The sequence below is a fragment of the Rhinatrema bivittatum genome, chromosome 10 (genome assembly GCF_901001135.1).
Source record: "Rhinatrema bivittatum chromosome 10, aRhiBiv1.1, whole genome shotgun sequence".
NCBI lineage: Eukaryota > Metazoa > Chordata > Amphibia > Gymnophiona > Rhinatrematidae > Rhinatrema > Rhinatrema bivittatum.
In genome coordinates, this window is record NC_042624.1 from 62,913,009 (window position 1) to 62,931,917 (window position 18,909).

Here is an 18,909-nt window from a genome sequence, read left to right on the forward strand (position 1 = left end):
GGGGATTCCCATGCTTTCTGTTTCTCCCCAATGCATCATTAATATCACTGAGCATAGTTTCTTATCATTTCCCCTTTGACAAAAGTAACTTGCGTTCCTCAGCTAGGGTTATCAACTGGCTCTAGATTTTCAGGACAGGTTGATCCAGACCTGGTTTTACCCCATTGTTTGCTGGGACTTATTCTGATTTCCCTATTGTATTCCATAACAAAAGCAAGACTACAAGTATCGGCATGCAGGGGAGTAAAACCAGGACTGGATCAACATGGTCTAAAAATCTGGAGCCAGTTAGCAACCTTGTCCTCAACGGGGAAGTAGAGGCAAGACCTCAAATGGAAAACATCTGAGAATTCAGCTGATTGCCATGTCTAAACTATATATATATATTTATTTAAAAATCTGGATTTAAAAAAAAGTTAACCTAAGCCTCCATGAATGTTCTTGTATGTATGTGTATATATATGTAGGTGATACAGATATTTTAATCTATCTACTTATCTATATAATTAAAATAGTCTTATCTGCCTTATCTCTCTGTGGATTATGATCCAGACTTTTAGTTGGGCTTTGCATGTAGTACAGCTGTAGGCTTATAGTTCTGGTGTCCATACTTTAGCTACTTGCTCTGTATTAAAAAATTCAAGAAGGATCCCACCTTCATTTTTTGATTCATTGGTTTACCCCCAGTAATCCAGCCCATCCATCTTTGTATGATGAATTATCTTTGTTCATCAAATAGCATTAAATCTGTGGGTAGAGAATTAAATTGCAGTTTTGGATTGAATGCATATACATTGACTAAGTTCGCCATTAAACTCAATGAGATTAAAAATGTTGGAGAATAGTCTCAGCAGGGTATGGCAGTGACCTCTTTCTGGAGCATTGTTAGAAGACATCCAAGCCTGAATGGACAACATTAACACTGAATTTCTCTCTCATTCCTAGAAGAAAATGGGCTCTCCTATTTATATGCATGAGCAAAGCATCTTGAGAGGGATCCCATTGGTCTTTTCTGGCCTTCCTGTTCCTGTGCAGTTTATCTTCAGATTGCAGCAGAATGTTCGCTCATGTTCTCACAAATCGCAGCTTCAGTGAAATATAATGGGATTCATTTTTGCATCCTTACTTTTGATTTTCTGTATCTCATTGTGGGTTTTTTTTTTGTGAACTTGTTTTTGTAGGAGAAGACTGAACCTTATTTCATTGGGATCTTTTGCTTTGAAGCTGGAATTAAAATTGTTGCTTTGGGATTCGTGTTCCACAAGGGTTCATACCTTCGGAATGGCTGGAATGTCATGGACTTCATTGTGGTGCTGAGTGGGTGAGTCCATTTTGGTAGAATAAGAGGGGAGGCAGTGAAGTTTTTCTCCTCAGATTGTAAAGCTCACTGTGAACGAGCCAATGTGGTAACCAGATGTTTTGGCAAGTGATAGTGATTGGCAAAAATGAAATATCTAGGCATTTATAACCATATTTTAATCTATGCTCCTGTAAGAATTTTTCCATTTCTCCTTTCAAGTAAGAGAAGATTCTGTTAGAACATTGGGCGACTGGATAGTTTTTTTCTTTTAGGGTGCTTTTATAATTGTATGGGCCAATTGTTTTGACATGGTTTGCCTATTTTAAGCAGATTATATTTTATAGATTGCCAAGTGCCCCCCACCCCCCAAAAAAAGCCATTACTAATAGCAACGTTGCTATGTAGGGAATAGGAAGGGCTGTGTTAATCTTGTGCATTATGAAATTAGCACAGCCAGCCCACAAGAGTGATATGCTGGCCAAGAGGGCTTTGTGTGGCATGCATGCCAAGTGTTGCTGACCTCTGTTACATCTGAAATAATGTTTGATAAAGACCCATACATATTGCTGTGTGGGTTTTTTCAGAAAGAAATACTGGTGAGATTGCAGATAAGGTGATTGATGCTCTCATGAAGACTCATTCACATCAGAGGGAGGAACCTATCAGTTCTGGAAAACTCATTTAATATATCATCTTTGGATTATTCTCACATTGGTCCAATAACAGGTATTACAACCTACAAAGAACCTGGTTTTAAGAAGATAAGATGTGCCATGCTAAGTCAGACCATAGGTGGCCAATCTGGCTCACAAAGGAGGTACACATGTAAATGTAACATGCTGTTGTAGCAATTTTAAAAGCCATTAACATGTGTATAGTGCACTTACATATGACTAGCCTACGGACAATTCAATGGCATATAGTGAATTTTCAAAAGCCCACTTACACAGGTAAAGTGTATTTGTATATGTAAAACCCAATTTTAAGCGTGAAAATCCTTTTTATAATCAGGCCCAAAGTGTAGATCCATTCCTTGTTGCTCACTCCAAGGTTTATGGCCTTTCCCTCCAGGATCTTGTCCAAACCCTGAATAAGACCTGTCCCTGGGCCAGATAACTCTATAATATCAGAATTAACTGTATAAGTTTTCCAGCTAACGTTTCCTGCCACTGAATGCTCCAGAATGCCTTAAAATGCCCATTACTTATTTGGATAATTTTTATGACTTTTCCAGCTAAAAGTTAGCCAGATGAGTACTGGGGATATTGAAAACTTGGCATTTAGAAAGAGAACATGTGAGTTATCTGGCTAAATGCCTTTGAATATTGGTTTCAGATACAGTGTATTTTAAAATAGTAGCTACCTAGCTCCGTTTTGAATCCTGGATTCCTTATTTTAGTGTTAGATATTAGGGCTAAACAATATATACTCTCCAACAAGTGATGCCTGGAAATGCTGCTTTCAAAATGATATACATATGTTATTCTAACCATACATTTATATGTTTGTAGCATCACAAAAAATATCCACTAAGACAGTGGAATATGCAATAAAAAAAATCTATTTTAAAAGCAAAATATGTTTTTATTTTTCCCAGGATATTTATAAACACAATAAAACATGGTAAAATATACATTAAAATTTCAATTCTTTGCTGGAAACAAAAAGCACTGTGGAACCCATATGGCTAGAAATTCCATGTGGGATAGATAAAAGTTTAGTAGTGGATGTATACTACATATCCATCTAGTCAAGATGAAGAAACATGCCAAATTTGCCTTTTTTATTTTTGCTAATACAATAATAATGGGAGAATTCAGTTACCCCAGCATTGACTGGGTCAATGTCTCATTGGGACGTGCTAGAGAGGTTAAGACCATAACTTTCAAATGGGCGCATGGACGCACATTCACACGACAATTTTATAACTTGCACGTACATACATTATAAAGTATCCTGGGCGTTCATATGTGCGTGCCCTATTTTACAACTGGGCGCACACAGCTTCGCACATCTGGGTACGAGCCGCACAAGTGGATAAATTTTATAACCAGCTTATGTCCATGCCATGATCAATTTAACCAGTTCTTCCACCAGTTTTCCCAATGTAGAGCGAGGTCCTCCCCTTGGTTTAATAGCTTGCACTCCCCCCAGTTACCCCCTTAGGGTTGGCTGGCTTTTTTTTTTTTAAACTTACACCTCCTCCATAGCAGAATTAAAGTTACATGGCACTAGACCTGGGTATATGCCCATGTGCATAAGTATTTGCGCACACATCTCTTGGCCCTGTCCAGAAAGCCCAGCCCCGTGCAAACTACAGCCATACCATGCCCCTTTATGAATCGGAGTGAAATATTCATGCATCAGGCTTTTAAAATTCAACTTTAAGTTCTTAAAGCCATAAATTACTATTTTATAAAGCAGCTAGTCCTAGAAATATCAGGGGGAAGGTGCTACTTTAAATGTATCCCTCAGAGGAATGCATGATCTGGTATAAGAAATTACTGTGATGGGGGCCGCTTAGCAATACTGTGATGGGGGGCCTGCATGGAATAGTGAGCATAATGAAATCAAATTTGACATAATCACTGGAGGCGGGACATTAAGTAAAACCACAGCAGAAGCATAACACTTTAAAATTGAAGTCTATGAAAGAGTGAGGACAATTAGATAGTTAAAATTCTAAAAGGAGCAACTGCAAATACCATTTTGGAAGCCCAGATAAAATGTAGTCCATGCATTAAAAAAGGTTGAAGGGAGACCAGATAGCTGCCAGCATGGTTTAGTGCTGAGGTCAAAGAGGCAGTTAAAGCCAAAAGGGCATTGTTTAGAAAATGGAAAGCAGATTGAAATCATAAAAATAGACAGGAACATAAGTATTGGCAAGTTAGATTTATTTATTTGTTTTTATATACCGACATTCAACGCATGTTATCACATCAGTTTACATAGAACAAGTTGAAAAAGGTTACATTGCAACAGGGTAGATGTAAAAAAGTAGTAAGACAAGCAAAGAGAGAATTGAAAAGAAGCTTCCATAGAAGTAAAAACTATTACTACATCTTTTTCATATACATTCAAAGCAAAAAACTTGGAGGGAGTCAGTTGGGTTGCTAGATTACAAAGGGGTAAAAGGAATACTCTGGGTGGGGGGGGGGAGAGATAAGGAAATAACAGAAAATTTGAATGAATTCTTTCCCTTTTGAGGAGGATGAGACTAGAAACCTTTTTTTGATGGCGATGATTTTGAGCAACTAAATCTAATCTCTGTGATAATGGAGGAAGTAATAGATCAAACTGACAAACTAAACAGTAACAAATCATCATAACTAGATGTCAACTATCCCAAAGTCGTAAAAGAATCAAACATAAAATTGCAAACCTGTTACAAGTAATCTGTAACCTAAAACAGCAACAATACCTGAAAACTGGAGGCTGGCCAATGTAACAATGATTTTTAAAAAGGGCTCCAGTGGTGACCCTGCGAACTATTGACCTGTGAGCCTGACATTTGTGCTGTGTAAAGTGATAGAAACTATTTTTAGAATCACTGGCCATATAGATAGACAGGGCTTAATGGGAAAGAATCAACATGATTTTTGCAAAGGGAAGTCATGTCGTACCAATTTTTTTTAGATTTTTTTTTTTTTTTAAAGGTGTAAACATTTGGACAAAGGTGATTCAGTTGATATAGTGTATTTGGATTTTCAGAAGGCATTTGTCAAAGTCCTCCATGAGAAATTAAAAAGCCATGGGATAGGAGGCAATGTCCTGTTATGGGCTGGTAACTGGTTAAAAGACAAGAAGCAGAGGGTAGGACTAAATGGTCATTTTCCTAATGGAAAAAGGTTATTAGTAGAATATCAAAGGGAATCAGGACTTGGACCTGTGCTGCTTTAAATATTCTGGAAATAAATGTTGTGGAAAAGGAAACAAAAAGTGAGGTGATCAAAGTTGCAGATGAGATAAAATTGTTCAAAATTATTAAACCAGCATCAGATTGCAAAGAACTGCAAGAAGGACCTTCTGAGACTAGGAGGTGGGCATCTAAATGGCAGATGAAATAATGCTGAGTTCTGTTATTGGAATCACCACCCAGAAAAAGGACCTTGGAGTCCTTTTAGGACGATACACTGAAACTCTCGGCTCCGTGTGTGGTGGAGATCAATTTATTTACCCTTGCAAATAATACTAAAGCAAGGGGGGCACTCCATGAAACGAACAGATTGAAAACAAATCATAGAAAATGCTTTTTCACATCCCATAGTCACATTGACCACATCCTCTTGCAACAGACCACTGTGAAATCTGTTGCCAGAGAATGTGGTCAGTGCAACCAGCATAGTGGAGTTTGTAAGAGATTTGGACAAGTTCCTGGAGAAAAAGTCCATAAAACCTTTATTAGCCAGATAGACTAAAAAAAAAATATTGCTATCCCTGGTAGTGAGTAAGAAGAAATAGATCTACTTTTTGGGATCTGCCAGGTACTAGTAAGAGATAGGATGCTGGGCTTAATTGACCTTGGTCTGCCCCAGCATGGCATTTCTTCTGTTCTTGTGTCTCTGATTGGCTTTTATTGGAATAAAGGATTAATGAGTTGGAAATCAAAAAGTCCAATATTGTACCTTTCTGCCAATTGTAATGTGCAGTTCTGTTCTGTAATAGCTTTTTAAGTTACTTTGAGCTAGGGATTTTTCAAGGCAAAGAAATTGCTTTCTCCATTAATAAGGTATACAAAATATATTTCAAAATATAATAAAAAAAAAATAAAGTGAAAAATGTTCAAATACAAATTTTACATGATGATGTGAGAGAAGACCTCATAAAAGTGCTAGTTTTAATTAATCCCATAGGTTTCAGTACAAAATAATCATAGGTTTCCACATTTCCAAACATATATAAAAAATATTTTAAAATGTGTGAAGAACCACAGCCTATGACCATTTTAAAAAAAAAATCTTTTTATTTGTATAACTTGGCATGAACAGACTCATATAAGCATTCATGTAAAATCTGAATATGAACAGTACATAGTACAATAATAAAAAAAAGTTTAGCCAGAGCATATAGGTCAGCCTACACACAGCATTAAGGGTCATAAGTCTAAGTAAGTACCCCAAATACGAACATATTTAGTTGTCTCTCCCTTCAAAATGTATCGAAGATATTCAAGATTTGCAATCTCTCTGCACTGACGGTACCAACGTTCCACATCGGGGGTGTATTTCCAAAACATGGCAATAGTAAATTTGGCGGAAGGGAGTACCACTAATGGTTTGCTTTGACATAATATTACTGATCCGTCCCATCTCCCAAGCAAACCTAAAAGCGAAGTCATATGTATTTCTTCCCCTATAGAGATTTCTTGTGACCTGTCTAGAAACGCTTCACCTCTGGACAATTCCATCACATATGGAAATAAAAGCCTATTCCAATTCATCCCTTCAGCACTTAACATTGATAGCAGGAACCATCTTAGAATAATCCATAGGCATTCAATATGTTCTATGTAAGAGTTTCTATCAACAGTTTGCTCCATCTATTACATATTGAGGCCCCATGGGTAGCCTGCCATATTGCCTTCCACGAGGTGTCAGCTAAAGTAATTTGTGAAAAAGAAATCAAGACCGTTAGTGAACCAAGTTAATTGGGACTATTCCATGATGTGAAGACACAGTTTCATGTTGCGGTAACTTGCTCACTCTGAGGTCAGCAGTACCTATCCACAAGTATTTTCATTAATGGACTATTTTGCCAAAACATACAGAACACAAGAGTCACAACAGCAGTTTAGTTTCCTGTTCTGCTGGATGTGGGATAATACTGGTGTTTATGAATAGTGCATTCACAATTGAAAAGCAATCCTTGAAACCTGTTCTTAAGAGATTTCTCCATTAATAAAGATCTAGCTGCTGCTGATAAACAGCCTCTCAGCGCGTTTGCCCACGGCCCTGAGAGGCTCTTTTCCTTTGCCTCTCTATTAGCTCCCAAGTGATTTAAAGATTTTGCATTAATAAATAATGTCTCTGCCTCTCATTTCCATGTAGTGCTGATGCTTCAGATTGGAAATCCCCATTGACGATGACAAAGTTGTCATTGCTGAATTTGCACTGTGAGGTATCAGTGCAGCAAGCAGGCGGATTCTTACCGTGCACTAACACTGCATTCGAAAACAGAGAGACCCAGTGGATCTCTGTTCACATCTGAGGCTCTGAATGCTTGTTGGAGCTCTGGTTTCTGCCTCTGGTTTGTTCTGAAATTCTGTGCAGCACTGAAACCTGGAACGGTGTGCGCCGTGATCAAAGTGGAGCTAGAGTACTGAGGCTCTGCAAGGGTCTGAGTGGGGACATGAGTTCAACAGTTAGCTTAATGTACTACAAAACCTCACCGGCTTCATAAATAGCTTTACCTTTTACTCTACCTGCACATCCCTAAACAGACTTCCAAATTAAAAACATATAAAAGCAAACGATGACCATGCCAGAACTGGCCATAAATAGATCTTTCCTAAAAAAAATGGTGGCCCCTCTCTTTGGTTCTGCCCAGCCTGTTATAGCCCTGCCAAACCGTATCCTGCTCAGGCTTTCTAATTTCACACCCGGTGCGGTGCTCATTCTTCAAGTGATCGATCATTCTTCATTTTATGCCCCCTCAAGTCTGGCCCCGATTTATTACCAGATGCCACACAGAAAGGGGCACTTTTTCCTCTGCCCCGGCTGCACTTTCTCACGAGCTCTGCTCAGCCTTAGCAGCAGTGCCCCATCAGATCCACCTCCTTAGAAGCGCAGGGGCAGGCTGGTGGTGATTTTGATTTACAGGGCTCTCCATGTTGCCAGCCTGTGAGCTCCTGTGTCTTTGGGTCGGAGGCGGAGGGGGCCTGATGTGGCACTGATGATCAGGCTGTGAGCATTGCTTGTGAGGAAGCACTTCCGGATGGAGGAGGAGACGCCCCTTTCAGTGCAGCACATGTCCGGAGGACACCACTGCTGCTGCTGCTTTGAAGAGTTTCCCCCTCACATCCCTGGAGGGGGATCCAGCCCCCCCCCCTTCGCTCCTATGCTTAGGGACATTTAAAAGGTTAATCTGGTCTTGCCTATAGTAATGTCATCACCGGTGCAAATCCCTCCTCTACTTCGACGGTTCCCTATGATAAAGAGAGGTTTGATAGGCTCTAACAGACTGCTTGAAGTCCTGCATATACAGTCTGTCTACCTATCTATGTAAACCCCTCTCCCCACCATTGCCAAGGGGCGTCATCTTCACAGACTGCTTAACTGTTAGTCACTCAGCAGCATCTGGAAAATGCACAGATTTGTTCTGCAGGGGACAGGATTCACCTGTAAGACCCTGAGGATCACACTGTTTCTTGACACACAAAAAAAAAGCATTGTATTTCAAAACAAAGAGGAAACTTCACCAACAATTTAAAGTAGGCCAACAATACAATTCCCCCCCCCCCCTTCTGCAGATAGTTCTTCATAAAGCAGAAGACACAAAGAAAGGCAAACCTGGTCCTTCTCCAGGTCATTCTCAATATACAATTCCTCCATGCATCTTGAGTTTACCGAAAGCTGATCTTCCCTTAATTCGAAATGGTCTCCTCTTTCTCAGAACCCCTTCAGGATTTAGGAAATCCTTTTCCCAGTATGCACAAGAAAAGTACCTGCTGGTGCACTCGGTTCTCCCAGTAAGTCTCCTCTTTGGATGGAACACCCCCTCCCCCCTCAATTTCCTTCTTCCCAGATAAGGTGAGGCACACTTGTCAGCTGGATAGGAGACAAGGCTCTCTGCCTTTTCCTGTCCTGGAGCGCAAAGAGGATGCCTCTCTCCAGCTCTTTAGTGGATGATTCCTCTTCCTCCTTTCCCCTTTGAGGACGGCCTCACCTGTCACTCTTTAGTGACCCCCACTCCCTTAGAACTTCCCATTGCTGGAAAATTTTTAATAGACTGAGGAAAATCCTAACGCTCTCTCTCTTTTTACATCTCTCTCTCTCTCTCTCTCTCTCTATATATATATATATATCTATATATATCTATCTCGTACACACACACACACCACACTGTGCACCGAGAGAGAGATATTTTTAGGTAAAGTATGTCTGTATATTCAGAATCACCCACCACATATCCATCCATAATACCTGCATGCATATACATACACCTGTTTCCATAATAACACACGGGGTACATAGATAACATTTCAGAGATGAATTTAGACCTTTCCTAGAGGGAATTTCTCTGGGACAGAAGAAAATCTGGGGCAGAAGCCACATAGGAGTCATTTTGTAGTAGAAACACGTGAGAAGGCAGTGAATGAATGTAGCTTTATTGGTGCTGTTTGGCAAGAATATTCAATAATGAACATGGTTGCACTTTTTCAGTTTCAAAGGTGGGTGCCAGGAAGTCAATTGTCCATGAAAGTAGAACCAGCCTCAGTGACTTGTTTACTAGATTCACAGGAATCAATTGGAACTATTCTTTCTAGTCTATTATGAAAGTTTTAGCTCTGACAAGCCATTTTATCAAGAATGTAGGATGTCATCTTACAGTTCTCTCTAATGATTTCTACTTACACTACAGTCATGTGTAATGATTTCACCCACTACTCGCAGCACAGCTGTGATCCTTATCCTTTTATCTTTTCTGATTGATGTATAGGGGTCGGGCTTTGCTTGCAATCCACTACATATAAAAGCAAGTTAGTTTGTTCTGCTGGTATTCTGTCAACGCCACTGGTGTGTGCGAATGCGCTGGTGGACTGCACATAGCATGGTGTCTGGCATTTTACCATTCAGTGGCACGGGGGGAGTTGTGCTACCTGCACTCAAATGGGTGAGAGCCAAGAAACAGAAACCATTGGTGGCCTTCAGCAGTGCGGGTGGTGTTGCGTCGGACATGGACCCTTGGGCCGAGGTGGGGTTGATGCAACCTGTAGGTAAGTACCTACGGGACCCCACCGTCGGCAGGCGGAGTGGGCTGATAGAGGCCGCTGGAGCTTCACCTATACCAGCCCTCGTTTCCCGCGGGTTGAGCCTTTGGGTGCTGGGGCCAGCAGGACTCTGTAGGTAGTTGCAGTAGGAGTTGGTTCAGCCCAGAGACAGCAGGTGAGAGATGGTACAGTCTTACTCTGGCCTGGGTAATATCCTGGAAACTCGGGCGCCAATGGAACAAAGGCAGACAGGGGGGCGCTCGAGCAAAAGCAGGCCGAAGCCTGAAGAAACCACATCCAGGGAGTAAGTTGGAGAGGCGTCCAAGGGCAGGCTTGAGTCAGAGCTGGCGGCAATCCGGAGGCAGTGGCAAGCAAGCTGAGATCTGATCAGGGGCGGATTGTGGGAAAATAGTGGCCCAGGGGATTTTTCTCCGTACTGGCCCATGGGTACCCAATTACACATACAATTTGGTGAGTCACCAAATACAGAATAAAGGGACCATAAAATATGCACAGACAAACTGAACTGGAAATCACAACAAATTAGACTGTATGTAATGCAGCAATGGAAAACCAGAAAATACCATCATTCCTCATAAAACATCAAACAATAAAATCAAGAACTATAAAGCATCACAATAGGAAAATCATACTAAAAATATATATTTCAAAACTGCTGATGAATAGAACCTCCAGTAATTTAACTCAGGGAAATTTTCAAAAAATTGTATATAACACCAATAAAATATTTCAAAAAGAGCAGACATCAAATAATATTCAATAATTAAAACTAATAAGGATTTTAAAAAGCCCCTGCTGCCCCTTCTGTGGGAGCTCTTGATTTCCAGTCACCCTGATATCGTCGAGGATTAGGAGGTTATCCTCTCTCTCTCACACATACTCACATGTCCATTCTCTCTCACACATACACTGTCATATACATACACATTCATGCTCTTATATCCACCATAACCTCTCGCTCTCACAGACACTGACACACTCTCAGGCTCTAAGACACTCTCCCCCCCTCCACACACAAACTCTTACTCCCTTGGATTTTCTCAAAAACACTCATGCTCTCACACTCACTGGCTCCCTCACATACACACACACACACACACACACACACACACACACACACACACACTGACCCCCAGGCAGGCACCCATGCATTCACACACATACACCCCCAGGCAGAGTCCCATTCATACACATGCACATACTAAAGGCAGACCCCCCTCTCTTTTGCCAGCAACCTCGGAACCTCTCTCATTCCTCTGCTGCCACTGTCACTGATGCCGCATGGCTATTGGGGAGGTGCCGATTGCTGCTACTGACACTGAAGCCTATTCTGCTGCTGCCTCTGTGCAGGCCCTGTGGGTTTCCACTTTCTCCATGCTGATCTCGTACATTGTGAGATCCGCATAGAGAAAGTGCTATTCTTGCACATTCCCAAAGATTACATGTGCCAATCACTAAAAAGTAATTTATTTTTTTTTTACCTTTGCTGTCTGATCTTAGTTTTCTAATTGGTTGGTCACAGGCTTTTTTTTCCACCTTCCCTTTCTTATTTTTTTTGCCAATTCCTTTTATATTGTCTTTTTTTCTTTTTCTTTTCTCTCCATCTTCTTCCCTCAAACACACAGTCAGGTTCTCATTCTCACATGCATTTCTCTCTCTCTCACACACACACAGGCTCTCACTGTCACATGCTGTCTGACTCTCACACACACAGGCTCTCTCTCACTCCCACATGCTGTCTTGCTCAAGCACAGGCTCTCACCGTCAAATGCTCTCTCTAATACAATCATTCGTACACACACACACAGTCTTTCACTGTCACATGCTGTCTCTCTCACACACACAGAGGCTCTCACATGCTGTCTCTGCAAACATTCAGGTCCTCACTCTCACACACAATCTCTCAACTCATCTCATACACGCACACACACACATTTTACAGACCCTCAGCCTCTCTCTCTCACCTCTGGGCCTCCTCTTCGCAGGTCGCCGCAGGATGGGCTCTGCAGCGGCACTGATCTTCTCAGGCCGCGGCGGCCCTGCTACCGGGCCTCTTCCTCTTCTCGGGCCGCTGCGACTTGGGATTCGCGACGGCCCGTAAGCGCTGCTCCTCTTCTGCATGCGCTGATGCTCCTCCTCCTTACTGCCCACGCGGCTCCGGCAACGTTTACTTCCGGGGCCGCACGGGCAGGAAGGAGGAGGAGCATCAGCGCATTTAAACGCGATCTTTTTCTTCGGGCCGTGGTGACATGAGCCTCACCATGGCCCTGCCCATCTGCCTATCGCTGCGCCGCATGAGCCTCCCTGCGCTCGGGGGCATTGGCTCCCCTCGGGAGACCACTGCTCGCGACACCCCAGGCCCAGGCCTAGTGCTTCCACCGGCCCTGCCCGCAGGTTTCTCTTCGGGCCGCAGCGCCAGCAGACCCTCTTCTTGTCTTTGTCTGGGAAGTTTAAAAAAAAAAAAAAATCACGTGATGGGAGCGACCAGCCCACCGGGGGAAGCCCGATCCCCTGATAGGCCAATCCCCCCCTGGGTCTGATCACGGAGATGGTCAAGAGCGTAGTCAGGCAAAGTGGAGGTCTGGGTCTGGAGATAGGCAGTAGCGTAGTCAGGCGAAGCAAAGTCAAAGTCCGTGTAGTCAATCTGAAGCACGAAACAGGGTAGGAACGAAGAGACAGGAACCAGGAGCAACAAGGAACAGGAACGCAGGACTGAGACGAATCTCTAGGAGGCAATGAATACTCGACCAGTGAGGAGACCTGTTGCAAAGGCAACGCTAGGGAGCGGAGCCTGAGCTTAAATACTGTAGTCAGGTTGACATCATCATCCGGGGCCGCTGCTAGATTCCTACTACGGTCCCTACTTAAGAATCAATGGTGCGCGCATGCGCCTAGGGAGGGGCACAGCGCGAGCAGCATCTCTCCGTGGGCCACGCGGAGAGGCCCGACGAGAAGTGGAAGCAGGACCAGGAACACCGGGGACTGTGGCAGAGCCGGAGGCACCGGGGGAGGCCCGAGGACGGAGCTGATGGCCCACCACTGCCAGCGAGGAGGAACCAGAGGCTGGAGTCACTGTAGAAAAGTGAGGGGGCCATGCCATGGCTCTGCCGTGGACAGCACGTGTAACAGGTGGCAGGGAGCCCAGGCCCTGCTGGTGAATGTAAAGGAGCCAGTGGTGGCAGCGTGTGGCTTGGCTGCCCAGGAGCCCAATACAGTCGGCTAACATACATGGACCCATCTGCACAAATTAGCGGTGTGACTTGGGGGAGAGGGGAGACTGGCCCAAGTCTCTCCAGCTGGCAAGGTAGAAGGTGTCCTGTGTGACACCCCTCACCTCCTCGGCAATGCCCTCAGGTCACAGGCTCCTCTGACAGCTCCTGGCACCATGCTGCATCCAGTGACCCTAACTAGAAGGAAACTGCAGATCCTAAGCCTTTATGTAGACCTTGCATCCGGGACTTCCTGTGGCTGATGACATCATCACTGCCTGAATAAATTAGGAAGCTCCGGGCAGCTAGCCAGTGCCTTAGCAACAGGTCCTTCTGGGATTCCTCTGCCAATGTTGTATTGTTGCTTCTGTTCTGACTCCAGTTCCTGCCTGCCTGCCTGCCTGCCTGTTTCTGCTTCTGCTTCAGTCCTCTCCTGTTTCCTGCCTTGCTTTACCCTCACTCCTCGCCCGTCCTGGTTCCTGCTTGCCTTACATCTCCTTGCCTTCGGACTGACTTCCTGTTGCTGACCTGTCCTGGCCCTTTGACATTGCTTCGCTTGTTGTCTGCCCTAACCTTGGCCTGTTTCCTCATATCTGCACGAACTCTGCTAGCACCGACCTCTGCCTGCCTCTTGTATCTGCCAGTCCTGACCGTAGCTTTTTCACATCAGCCACCGCCTGTCAGGGCGCTTGTATGAACTAGGTTTTGCCAATCAGACAGCGGCCCAAGGGCTTACATTCCTGTAGCGTGACATCCTGGCACCGAAGTGGGTGCTGAGGAGCAATGAGGGAGGACAACCTAGTGATGAAGAGGAGAGTTGATGAAGGATAGCGGATCAGAGTGGGGGAAGAGGGAGGAGATAAGGAAGGCAGAAAACACTGGTGAGTAGAGAATGCAAGAGGCATAGAGTGATTCTTCCTTCACATACACCCCACTCACTCACACATACCCTGCCCCTCAGGTATATCCCCCCACCCCACAAACATATACATTCACCCCACAAACACATGCTTCCCATGCTTGCTCACATGCCCCTCACTCTCACAGGTACATTGTCCTACCCTCCGCACATACATGTACACATACCATTCCCGCCCACACACGCATATACCACCCAACGCGCACCCCACGTCAGGTGAAATCTGCTTACGCATCCTCCTCAGCCACTAAGCACCAGGTATGGATGTATAAATAGTTCCTATAAACTGCTTTCAGTGTCAGGGGCTTTCATGGAAAGGGGCTGGTGAAGGAGATGAGCAAATGTGAGACCATGTTTGCACCCCGGCCATCCATGTTTCCCAATATTTAATAAGGGACTTTATGACTAGTACTGTAATTAAAATGGACGTTTTAAATTGATGGTCCTGCATGCACTGTGGCCATCCAAGCCCCATGGATCCATGCCCGCAGTGCATAATGGGGGTAATTTTCAAAAGGATTTAAGCACTTAAAACTGGGTTTTACGCGTGTAAATGCACTTTATGCGTGTAAGTGGGCTTTTGAAAATTGCTATATGATGTTACTTTTAGGCGCATAACTCCTTTCAAAAATTAACCCTTATGTGTTCCAAGTTAGGTTGACAGATGACTCCAGGTCATAAGAGCTAGGCTAAGATAATGTTGTTTTGATCTGTTGTATAAACAGAATTGTAGACTTGCTTTTCTAAGGGAAATTTATTACAGTCGGAAATACAGCTTATTATATGCAATGGAATAAACCCAGGCCTGCCTCAAATGGTCCCCTTGTGTCTTGAAAGCATCTGGAAATCTTAATGGGTCATTTGCAAAGCTCTATTAAGGCATTTACCATGTGGTAAAGACCTAATGCACAGATAACGTGGTATTTGAAATAGTGCATATTATCTGTCCCCCTGAAAACCTGCCACAGTGTGGGCTTTAAAATGAGATGATTTGCATGCAAATCAGCGTATTATTTGGGAATATTATGAAAATCAAATAACGCGGCTTGCCTTAAAATTCGCAAGCTGCATTATTTGATCGAGAAGTGTAGCTAACTTCTATAGGAGCATCTGGATGTTGACGCACATCCTGATGCTCTTTGGTCCAGGCCTTGGAGCTTCCTGCTTCTGGAGTTGCAAAATCACTGGGAATCTTAGAAACCCCTCTCTCACCCACCCCTGCCACCCCTGAGGCAGACAAGAGTTACAAATAACTTTGTAAGTTAGCTCCACCCTATGCTGAAATCTCTCCCCTTTGTCCACAATATAATCATACCTCCCTGGCCCCACACTCCCCTGGCCCCTTTGGATCCCCTACCCTTTAGTTCTCTGGTGCACTTACTATCAGACAGAAACACCTCTTATGTTTCAGGGCCTATGCCATTTTCGATAGGATGCCGGCCACCCTCGGGAGCCCCTTTACTCTAAAAGTGGCTACATACTTTGTGCCTGCGTTTTTTGTACAGGTCACCAAGAGGAGATTAAGTAGTGTGCATACTTGTGAAAATGTCATGTTCATGTACTCTTTTCCTTTAAACACACCTCTGAGAATGCTTCCTCGCAGTGTAGCTAAAAGTATGGAGGCTGTAGAAGCCCACATATACTTTGTTCCAAGGCACAGGGCAGTTTTCAGCCAAGCCACTTCACCTGATTAAATTACTATTTACTCAGGTAAATATCTTTGAAAATTATCCTCAGCAACTTCATTGTTGGCTATACCGCTAGGTGCCAGCAGTGCCCAAATGTTGCTGTGTCAGCTCATGATGTACCTCACAGCACCATCATTCAAAACTTACTATAAGGTGAATTTTAAAAGCCCTATGCACTCCAAAGCTGGGATATACGCGCAGAAGTCAGGCTGGCACGCGGCTTGGATTTTAATAGGGGTGTGCATATCTCTTGGTACGTGCTATACATTTTGATGGTACAAGTGTGCACATATTTTTTTTAATGAAAAAAGGGGCGTAAGCGTGGTCTGCGCGGGGCATGGGCGTTCCAGGATTTATGAATGAAACCAGCATGTAAATGCTTAGATGCATAAGTGCGATCCAGGGTCCCCCACCGCTTAACTTTTCTTCTGGAATGGATGGCGTATAAGTCTCAGTCCCAGTCAGCGGGGGTTTAAGGGTTGGGGCTAACGGGGTAAAAGGGAGGCTAATTAACTAGGGGGGGGTTAGGAAGTCCTATCCTTTATGTGGGTGAACTGGGAACGAACTGGGGAAACTGGAATTGTATCAGATTGCATGTTTACTAAACTCTCCCCACTTATGTGGTAGAGGCGGCATTTGCATGCACAGGTGCGCGTCCATATAAAATTGTGCGCACGTGTATGCATGTACAGCCTATTTATAACATGCACATGTATGTAGAAATGTGGAGATTGCAGCAGCTTCTAGTGATTTTTTTTGTCTCTATTTTGTCTGAGATAGTGTGCTGTCCTTGATGCTGTGCTAACAGACTAAAGAGAAGAAGGGTTATACTAGGCTGCCAGTCTTTTTAGTTCTGTTTAACAGTATTTATCTGTGTGGATTGGAAGAGGAGTCAACTACCCAGCACGTGCATACAGCATACACACACACTATATATGTATGTATGTGACAGACAGTTCTCTACACATGGTAGACCAGTACTGCCAGTGGGGGTACAGTTACAGTATCAAATAATATCCAAATCTCAAATTCCATCATGTCATTGAGAGGAAAAGTGGGAGCAAGGCTTGATAGCCATGGCAGGGATAGAGGATTTGCAGTAGAACTAGCTAAGCCTAGAGGTAGCAGTGAGAAAAAAGGGAGTCCTGCCCCTAAATTGAAAAGAAACTTCTTTCTGCCGAATGGCAGGAGTGGAAGGCAGCTCAAAATAGAAGCAATTGAAATTTGGAGAGCATATGCCACTGCTTTCTCTCTTTTCCCTCTTGTTTTGGAGCAGATAAAAAAAGGCGAGAGAGCCATCCATGCTGATAGTAGCAGGAAAGGGCCATGGACTGGGGCAGCAGAAATGCAACAGCCAAAACCAGCAGCATGCTGCTCTACATTGGTTACTGCATCTGAGGTAATATAGACAGTATTTTCAACAACTAATTCTGAGGAAGAATCTTGTCTGGGATTTCCTGAATCAGAAATTGAAGAGATAGTAACTGAAGAAAATTTGGGAGGAGTAACCAGTAGCATTTAAGTTTTCAGTGCATTGATGAGGAAGATAGATGATGATGATACTGACTGTGATGACAGCAACTCCCAAGAAGAGCAGGAAGCACAGGTAGAGCATGAGTGATGCCCCTGGAATTCTTCCTTAGGGTCCGCTCTCAACCTCAACCTCAACTCCAGTGCCAGTATCAGCCCTTAAGGATGTAGGGAAGAGATTGTGGAAGACATTCCTGATCTGGAAGCAGATCAGGAATGTCTTTAAAGTGAGGGAAGACTCAGGTTTTGCTCAGTGTATTCACAGCAGTAAGGTTAGTAGTTGAAGGAAGCAAGTGGGGCATCTGACAAATACTGATAGGCAGCATCACCTGCAAAAGCAGCACCCACTAGCATTGGCATCAAAGATAGATGGTAGTACTAGCTTGGGCACCCCTTCTGCCACTCAAAGAAAAAGCCAGAGGAAAGAGATTGATAAGAGGAAAACCTTTCCCTAAGCTGATCCCACCAGTCAGTTGCCAGTCCAGCAGCCTCCTGCCATGGGTCCACATCTGCCATTATAGAGGAAATGAGGTGATAAGCCATATCACTGTCCTGGGGGCTAGAGACTAGCAGCATCGAAAATAGTAACAAGGAGCATTGGGGAAATGATTGCCCTTGATGACCAGCTCCTGCAGGTAGTGGAGATCATGGGCTTTAAGCCTCTGCTGCATGTGTTAGACCCCAGTTACAAAATCCCCTCCAGGACTACATTTAGAAGACAGGTTATCCCTGCCCTGTACAAACAATGCCATAGTTGAATCCAGGCGCAGCTGGCTACGACAGAGGGGAGTAATATGCATTTCACCAGTGATATCTGTTCCAGCATGAATGCTACGCATGCTTACCTCTCCCTGATGGTGCACTGGTGGGCCCTGGCCAAGGCAGGAGCCGGTAGAAGCTTTGCAGGAATTAAGCATCAGAGTGCAGCCGGGGTGTACCACACACCCAGGTGATGAGGGTTGTGCTCAATAAAGTATGTTCAGAAGCAGTTCCACGCATTGTTTCCTGCACACTAGAAAGAAGCATTCCGAGGGACACAGTTGGGATGAGAGAACCATTTATGTGCACATTTAAGATTTTTTTTTAAAATCTGCATATAAATCTACATGTACACATTTACCCCAGCGAAGCTTCACTTCCTTCCATGCACACTCACTAATGTTCAGATTGGACTTATTTGGATAAATATGCTTTGAACATTCAGGCCAAAGATTGCTGTGTTGATGCAAACTTTAGCTCTACTTGGGCCACAGATAATTACCTTCTTAAATCAGAAAATTAGGTTTTGAAGCTCTTGTTAGTAGAAGGGAAGT

General features: G+C 43.7%; 1 protein-coding gene across 10 annotated transcripts in view; it reads left to right on the forward strand.

The window, feature by feature from the left end:
- Nucleotides 1-18,909, forward strand: part of CACNA1E (calcium voltage-gated channel subunit alpha1 E) — a 735,423-nt gene that overhangs the window by 265,566 nt on the left and 450,948 nt on the right. For all 10 annotated transcript variants that reach the window (XR_003858904.1, XR_003858905.1, XM_029617785.1 and 7 more), the window contains exon 5: nt 1,182-1,321. Coding sequence is in view for 8 of the 10 variants with exons in the window: in XM_029617785.1 (XP_029473645.1) it covers nt 1,182-1,321 (140 nt within the window). In the remaining 2 variants the exon portion in view is untranslated. The remainder of the gene's footprint in view (nt 1-1,181; nt 1,322-18,909) is intronic.